General features: G+C 42.9%; 1 protein-coding gene across 1 annotated transcript; it reads right to left on the bottom strand.

Annotated features, from left to right (window-relative positions):
• Nucleotides 1–598: 598 nt before the first annotated feature.
• LOC124269216 (vitelline envelope sperm lysin receptor-like) lies at nucleotides 599–7,598 on the bottom strand. The gene is made up of 10 exons (XM_046704232.1): nucleotides 7,509–7,598; nucleotides 6,987–7,033; nucleotides 6,119–6,161; nucleotides 5,269–5,459; nucleotides 4,235–4,389; nucleotides 3,844–3,989; nucleotides 3,546–3,627; nucleotides 2,347–2,500; nucleotides 2,060–2,102; nucleotides 599–1,434 (listed from the first exon to the last, which is right to left on the bottom strand). Exons 2-10 carry the CDS (start codon nucleotides 7,017–7,019, stop codon nucleotides 1,298–1,300), a joined length of 984 nt encoding a protein of 327 aa, XP_046560188.1. The 5' UTR covers nucleotides 7,020–7,033; nucleotides 7,509–7,598; the 3' UTR covers nucleotides 599–1,297.
• Between the last annotated feature and the right edge of the window lie 1,514 nt (nucleotides 7,599–9,112).

The raw sequence follows: 9,112 nt of genomic DNA on the forward strand, positions 1-9,112 counted from the left end.
TTCACTTGTCTATACAGTACAACTAATAATTGTTTGAAGGGCATATTAGAAGTTGGCGACTCAAAAATACATACAACTTTATGGATGACAACTCCTTATTTATTGCATATAGCGATGTAGATGCTTGCATCTTTATCAACGATGTACGAATCTACATCGAAACGTCGCTCTATGCAATAAGTAAGAAGTTGTCATCGATAAAGTTGTATGTTTCATTTTTGAGTACAACTAATATTATAGAAATTAGAATCGGACAGGTGTAACTGTAATAGAATTAGCGATGTTTTCATAATCAAGGATCAGTATAGGCACACATAATCGGGTAGCGACAGATTCGACGATCATCAACATCTCCTGATTAACTTAACTGAGAAAACAGCATTGCTGTTTTTACAGATGTGTTCTCTTACCAGGAAATTGATCGTTATGAAACTTTGCATACATGTCTCCGAAATTACTCTCGGAATTGCATAGACAATGAAGTTCATAAACTACCGTTGCCATCAGTAAGTGTGTTGGGTATTAACATAGGACAAAGATCGTAGCATGATATTAAAATGTGTGTGATTATATAAACACACACGAGTAGACACTGTTGTAATTTGTTTTAGTTGAGTAATGGAACATGCTTTTATTTTCATAATAATGACGCACTACATATGTAGTGTCAACACCCGATATTCAGAATCGACACATTCTGAGTTTCACCATCAAGCACGCATTGTCAAGAACTAAATCTAACTATGAGCGCCCGTGGGGAGACACTGCGGGATGCCAAGCAATTCAAGGGCTTTTGGTCCAAAGGAGAACCAAATGTGTTATCTATATTTAAGGGAATTAAAATATTGAGAAGATGCAAGTCTTAATGACGAGTAGCATGCCCTTGTTTGCACGGTTGGTTGCACACGAGTGTGCATGAAGCGCCAACTGGGCCATGGCACAAATAATTGTACATGGGTCCGGTCTAGTAAAGTCATAGTTGGCGGTCGCGCAATTTGGAACCAGAACTGGTTCTTGAATATACGCTTGTCATCGGAAATCTGGTACCGGAAGTAAGCTCGGCCCCTGCCCCCATTATCGCAAGGTGGCGTGCGCAAAGGGAGCTGAGAACCAGCTTAGTACCGGAGGTAACGCCTCGCGAGACTTGTAGGCCCTTTTGAAAGACTTTTTGTAGTTTTCATATGTGACAGTTTCAACTGCACGTTTCCAAGATTCCAGCCCCGTTTCATTAAGTGAAACATGTTTTTTGGTTTTTATTTTTATTTACCAACCACCACTTACAAACCGGGTACAACAATTACTGGTTGCGTCGGAAACGTGACCGAGGAGCTTCGGGTTGTTCAATTGGAAAGTCTACCGCAGCACCGTTCAATGTGAATACGTCCGTCATGGCAGTACTGCGAGAGTTCCACAGAAAGCTTCCTAGACTTCCACCTGCAAACAAACGAGGAAAGTTTTCCATTACAAAAGTCTTGATCACAAAATTAACCTTAAGCTTACATACACTCTTCAAAAAACAAATTGCACAGGCGTTTTCAGCAGTTGATCGTGACAGCAATAGTCATTAAGACAATTGCTATGTTTTAATCTCGTTAATGATGTGGTGGTGGTGGTGGTGGTTGTGTATCGTGCGCAAACCTCATCCTAAAGTGTGTTTGAAAAGGTTTGTGAAATAAAGAAAACAATGAAGAGTGGGAGTAAATGCTGAAAAGTATTTCCACGTAATGCACGTGCAATATGTGGGAAACACGAGTAGAGACTTGAAGACCAAAGTCATGCCTTATGAAAGAAAAAAATAAATACTAAATGCCGACAGTGAAATGCTACTGACCGAAATATCGCCATTAGACGTTTGGAAGCAAGTCCGTCGCAGTCTGCCCTTGCAAGAGGTCAACGTTCACAGAATATTTCATATATGTTCACATACACGATTCATAGCTTCTATTGAGCAGATCCCGAGAAAGGACAACGTTTCAAATGAATATTGGTCCTTTGCTTGCGATGCAGCTGATTTGGAGCATTAAACAATTCAACACTGCCTAAATTATTTATAGATTACCTGGCTGTTCTCTGCGTTTTCGGCCTTTAGGAAAACAGGACGGCTGCAAGTGAAAACATAGAAAGTTACTTCTCAACAAAATGCTGACGCAGTCAGTATTAGCAAATTTCAGTTTCGAAGGGGGTGCAACTATACAAGTGACTACACCAATTAGATGTGTGCACAAAATTACAAAAAGAAACTCATAGTCGACATACATGATTCAGCTTTTCACATTTGACAACTTAAAATGTATTTGAATAAAATAAGGCGCAAAGTGCCAGAAGCATATTTAGCCCAGTTCTTACGCCATTGCATGCTTTGGCGCAGACCGTAAAGTTGCATTCAAACTTCAGTTGTGGATCCCCGTTAACAGTGAACACTTTGAAGAAGGCGCTGTAGGTTCTCTTGCCAAGTGTTTTAAAGCCTTGCGTCTGCTTTAGCACCATGCCGTCTCCACAACTGAAACGATACGAATACAAGGGTGGTGTTTAACGCAATATTTGAGCTACATACCGGCGGTTTGTAAACATACCCTCATCAAAACTTCAGACTCGGTGTACATGTAGCCACTCACTCCAGGCAACTGTCCTAAACTAAATTTCGCAAAAAAATCCATACTTTTGAAAGGCGCTGTTTATACACGAACTGATGTATTGTAAAACAAATTGAAAACGTTGAAAAGATTGTCATGCGTTCAATAAATGATGAAACGTCATTTTGATAGAACTTTGCCACTTTACAGCAAAACGCAGCTGTTCACATGTAAGATTTTTTCACATGCTCATCAACAATTTCATGCATGATACTCGTGCAAGTCATCTGCACTGAGGTTTGCAGTCGTCCCTCCTTTAGTGGAGGAATGTACAATCTAACGTTGTAACCATATATAACACTCATTGTTTTAACATACAAAACAGTCATTGTTTTAAGCGAGTCTAAACATTTTGATCGGTAGTATAATTTAGACTGACTAGACAATCTAGTGATCAACACGAGCATCGTACCACATAACTGAGACGACGACATGCGTCAACCAAGACTGGGAGCCTGACCAGCAGATCCTGTTACTAGCCTCTTATGACAAGCATAGGGGTCGTTGCCAAGACGACTGTTCTGACGCCTTTGGTGAAACATGCATTAGGGTCGTTGCCAAGACGCCGACTGCCGAGCAATCTAGTCTATTTGGGTATATTGATGCTGAGTTTTTTTCGAATTTCCTTGCCAGAACTGTATAGACAGATTGCCGATTCAATAGGAGTGCGATGTTACTAGAAAATAGCGCGCTGATTGGTTTAAGGCAGCTTGGAACATGGCGAAATAAAGACATGCAAAGTTAGAGAACAGTAACATTAAGAATGAAGGCGTCGATAGTGAAGGTAATGAAACATTACATCGGAAGCACTTCTGCCATATCGTAGATGCAACTACAAGGACAGACCCTTTTCAGCAAATGTTAGGTATCTGTTATTTAGTGTTAAACTCATAAAGAAACCTTTCTACTCACCCTGATCTTAGAATAGAAAGTCTACCACCCTTTGAATTCAAAGCATCGCAAGATTCCGGTCGTAAGCCTTTGTCAGCAGGTCCTGGGCGAAAAGCAGTTATGGTAAGGTAACTCACAGTATTGCCTACACTATGCTAACCACGACATTAAGAAACATTAAGGAGAAATACACAGAATTACCAGAACCGGTTTCCCCTATAAAAACAAAACATGGATGAACACTACGGATAACAGCATATGGTCTCCGTCACTATTGTTCCAGGAGCAGCCAATAAACGTATTGTATGTGTTTACTTACCGAGTGTGACGGCCTTCAGGCGGACACTCTTGCCGGCATTAACGGAACCTGAAATCTTCCTGCCGATGACGTCGACAAGGTACAGGAGAATGACAGAGGGGCTCTTCGGGGGCGTATTTCCCTCTATTACCTTTGGAGCAGCAGCACTATGGGGGAAAACGGGAGCAAGGTGGAAAATTTAGATCTTCAGAGCCAAGTCAAAGACAAGGTTGCACATCGATCGTAAACAATGTAAACATAAACAAAAAAAACTTAAAATATGAAAATGAGGATAAAACATGCCCAAGAATGGTTTAGGATGATTGGTAATGATTCTTGAAAAGAATTCAGTTTAGAATATGGAAACTGTCCGAAATGTTTCCGTACACAGTTTATCCTTCCAGCAACTTACCCAGGCTTCACCTTAATGGACGAGCTCTCCTTCTTCGCACCAGGCTGGTAGGAGCAGGTGATAGTGTACCGTTCATCTGTCTGGTGAAGCCGGCTACCGGGGGTGCCGAACGCCACAGTCACCAGGATTGTGTAAACAAATGCATCCTTCTTTTTCTGGAAAAAAGAAACACAAAAATGCAATTGACCATCTGCTTTAGGGAAGCCTTATGGCCGGGCGTTAGGCAGTATACTGTACTCCGGTTTCAGACGAAATCGCGTCGCACATTGTACCCATGTGGGGAATCGAACCCGGGTCTTAGGCGTGACAAGCGAACGCTTTTACCACTAGGCCACCCCAGCGGCTCGTTACGTTGTGGGAAAATTCTCCATCCCCTTACCTCCAGGATTAGTGGATTGACTATCTTCGCAATAGGGATAGGACGACGCGAAGCCAGCCTGACCACCCGATCCCGCTAGTCGCAGGAAAAGTAGCATTATTCAAATGTCAACCTCGGAGACATTTATTTGATTCATTCCTCGGAAAAATCCATCACATTAACCTCGCCTGCGTTCGTTTTGGTTAAGCATCGTTAGATATTCTAAAACGTATACGTCCGAGCGTTCGAAACTAGAAGTTTACGAGTTACCAAGCTACGTGGAACTGGTTATGCAGACAGTATCGCGGTGTATTATACTAGTCGCACTTTGCTAAGGATCAAATCATTGATTCAACAGAAAACTGACGTAGGGTCTAATTTGGTTTAAATATCTAAGCCTGGATCCTAGGTTTCAGTGTGCGACTGCATCTTGTGAATCCCATACCGGTAATTGAGGTGTTGTGTACTTGTCAATGACTCGTTCCACGATTTGCAGAATGGTGCCATGAAAAACCATTTTTATGGTTACTCATGTATCAAGTGTATAGGGTTAAAGTAAAGTGTTACCATACCATTTATCCAGTTTATGATTTTAAATTATAAATCTAAGTAAATTCAGTAAAGTTGGGATTTTGATCCTTAGCTAAGTTTTAGTATATAACCAAAATATACTTACCACAAATTTACAGGCGGATGATCCCCCACCAGTGACTGGGTAGGACACGGGCAAGTTGAAGTACACTCCATCAACGGAGGTGAAGCTCACTTCCTTATTGCCTCCACAAAATGCTTTAGCCTCAGCATCATAATCGGTCAACAGATGTACTGCTGCGTCGGCGATACCGTTTTTTCCACAGTCCGGTTCGACTGAAATAAGATGCATTTGGTTAACGTCACGCTACGCACAGGGAGCTAGTTTAGTTTTACGCCGGGCATCAGAGTGAGCGAGTGAATTTGGTTTTACGCCGCTTTTAGCAATATTCCAGGAATATCATGGCGTGTGTGGGACGGCGTGTGTTGGGAGGTGGGTGGGTTGGTGGTACACCATAAATGAGCTTTACACAATATACCCATGTGGGGATTCGAACCCGGTTCTCCGGCGTGACGAGCGCACGCTTTAACCACTATGCTACCCCACAGCCCCGCCGGGCATCAGAAGTGGGATACCCATGTGGGTCCCAGGACTTACGAGCTCCCAGCCAAAGTTTTAACCAGGAGGCTACCCCTAGACTCTAGAATTCACTTATTACCCAATCAATATACGAGGAAGTGGAACATTTTGCAGGATACTCTGAAATGTGGGAACTACGGTAATCTAAATCAGGGTCACTACATATGAAATTTGATGAATGTCCGACCTGAGCTATGTTACATACTATAGGATTCCCTTCACTACAGACTATTCTGCAGAGGTTCTACAAACTGCATATTCTACATGTGGATTTCTGCAGAGGTTCTACAAACTGCATATTCTACATGTGGATGTATACATGTGGGGGTGGTAACAAAACCATGGCATTACTTACTGTCCAATAAATATCCCGGAGGTACCACAGCCTGGACGGTAGCCTGGATAAATACCACGTAGAACAAAACTTCATTAATACGGACACGAATGATAAACACCAATTCACAATGGACAGGACTTAACGTTACTATGTGCGAGTGCCTTGTTCCTCAAGTGCTAGAGTGAGGGACCAAGTTGGGTTTTACGCAGCTTTCAGCAATATCACTGGATGACACCAGAAACGAGGTAAACACCGTACCCGTGTTGGGAATCGAACCCGGGCCTTCGGCCCGACGACCGCAAGCTTTAACCATTGGGCTACGCCACAGGTGTTACAGATCCACAAGGTAAACCTGTCGTATGTGCGGCATACTTGAATTATGAAAGGGAAAGTCTATTACCAACACTTTCAAGTATATATCCATGGCTAACAGTTTTGAACTCGGCAATATTTCTGCTACAAGGCTGTTAGTAAATTATCCAATGTCAAACATTCCGGGAAGAATTGACATACGTACCAGGGATACGATGGCGTCAATAGAACCACTCGATCCCGTCACTCGCCGTTACAAGCATGGCCGAGCGAGTGGTTTAGGCTGCTTTTAGCACTATTCCAGCAATATCACAACGGGGGCACCGGAAATGGGCTTTACACATTCTACCCACGTTGGGAATAGTACCCGGGTCTTCTGCGTAGCGAGCGAACGCCTAAACCACTTAGCTACCCCCACCGCCCCGCACAATCTTGTTGGACGTCGAATTGCAGCCATGCCACGATCAAACAAATATACTGGACTGGGCCTGTCAAACCAGTTCGACAGCATGGACCAAAACGCCTGGGCAAGGTACATATATACACTTGGGCTCGTCCCCATGGGCATACTTACTATGAAGCCAAGAACAAAGAAAATTGCTTCCATTTTTCACCTTTCGGCTGGAAAAGAATATTTCTCAAATAAGACAGTCGGATGAATGTCAGTTGAAAATAAGAAAAAAACGCGCTTCAAATGGTTTGTGCTTCAGTCATGATCCATTTTCTTGGTTATTATACATACAAAATCTAGGTGTAACTTTTAATACAAGTGACTTCATTACTCAGATACAGACGGTCACGCCTGCTTTTGACGAGTTTAGAACATCAAATTAGTTTTTAACGGGACTTATATAAAGTTACATATGGTCATCAAAAGCACGATCATTTCTCGTTTTCGGGCTCAAACCACCCTCACGTAAAAATAATCGGCGATTTTTCGGTCCATATCCCACACTACAAGAGTTCATAACTTGAACGAAAAGTATCAAATACATCGTCACTCAAAAAATGTTGTAAAATCGCAGTTACCATACGGCTTGTTAACCTAAGACATCCTTTCCACGACTAACATTTAACACAGGTTATAAACACTCACCGCAACAATAGAAAGCTCAAACTCGGACCGTCTCATACAGTTTTGTCGACAAAGCTTTATATACATCCAATGAAATCCATGTGCACGTGCTGCACGATGGTGTGTTTTGGCGATTGAAACAAACTCAATGTGACGTCTTTAACCGTAATAGCAATGGACCCGGCCATTTCTTCAGGGGTGGGAGAGAAGTATTTGATGAACAGATGTACAGAAAATCATGATTCCTGTAACTTCTTTTCACAGAAGTGGATTAACATTGTACGTATAATCTAAGACCATCCCTGACTAAATGCACTTTACATATTATTATACTATGCAACCTCCCCTTAACCCCCTGATTTCCACTGACTACCCCCAGTAATAATTGACCGGGTCCTAAGTAGCAATTTCGGGAATGGTTTGTCGACCTTTCTGTACTGATCTTGACACGGGAGCGTGTTACTGATTGAACATCGACAACATCACCACCGCAACACCAACATCTACTACAGTCCGTTTGACTTCATTTGAGACCGATGAATTGCTCACTAACACAAAATCTAATACATGCAACAAAATCAAACTTTGCACAGTCACGTGAAATCAACAGACCAACTCTGATGTTTTGTCTCATAATTTTGGACACCCGAATAAAAACTTGCTGGTAGAACAACCAGGTGTGCGAGTTGCACGTGTGAAATTGAAATTTCACTGCACACGCTTGTTGGTTACATGGCTGTTCTACCAGCAAATGGTCATCCCTCGTAAGAAATAACAAACGGTGACAAAAAATAATGATCGTTTGTTAAACAACTTTTTTAATCGGGTGTCCAAAATTATGAGACAAATCATCAGAGTTGGTCTGTCGATTTCATGTCTCAAATGAAGTCAAACGGACTTTACATCATTCTCACTACACCGACGCCTTCTACACCCCCAACCCCCCCAACGTCACCATCTCCCACTACACCACCACGACTACACCGATTCCCACTACAGCACCACGACTACATCAACACCCACTACACCAGCTCCAACTACACCAACGCCACTACACCAACACCAACATCCACTACACCAACTCCCACTACACCAACGCGACTACACAAACATCCACTACACCAACCCCCACTACATCACCACGACTACACCAACACCCACTACACCAGCTCCAACTACACCAACGCGACTACACCAACACCCACTACACCAGCATCCACTACACCAACTCCCACTACATCACCACGACTACACCAAAACAAACTACACCACCACGACTGCACCAACTCCCACTATACAACCACGACCACACCAACACCCACTACACCATCTCCAACTACACCACCACGATTACACCAACTCCAACTACACCACCACGACTACACCAACACCCACTACACCATCTCCAAATACACCACCACGACTACACCAACACCAACTACACCACCACGACTACACCAACACGAAATACACCAACACCCACTACACTAACACCCACTACACCATCACGACTACACCAACACCCACTACACCATCACGACTACACCAACTCAATTTACAACAACACTACACCAATTCCAACTACACTACCACGACTACACCAACACAAACTACACCACCACGAC

This window comes from Haliotis rubra, unplaced genomic scaffold (genome assembly GCF_003918875.1).
Source record: "Haliotis rubra isolate DU_JTF1 unplaced genomic scaffold, ASM391887v1 Scf143, whole genome shotgun sequence".
Classification (NCBI taxonomy): Eukaryota; Metazoa; Mollusca; class Gastropoda; order Lepetellida; family Haliotidae; genus Haliotis; species Haliotis rubra.

What these genes read in the sequence shown, in the direction of transcription:
- LOC124269216 (XM_046704232.1), bottom strand. Translation starts at nt 7,019, where the DNA reads ATGGAAGCAATTTTCTTTGTTCTTGGCTTCATA. An exon ending in TCTTTGTTCTTGGCTTCATA is followed by an intron (nt 6,162 to 6,986) that starts GTAAGTATGCCC and finishes GTATTTATCCAG; the next exon opens with GCTACCGTCCAGGCTGTGGT. An exon ending in GCGCCAAAGCATGCAATGGC is followed by an intron (nt 2,103 to 2,346) that starts GTAAGAACTGGG and finishes TTTCACTTGCAG; the next exon opens with CCGTCCTGTTTTCCTAAAGG.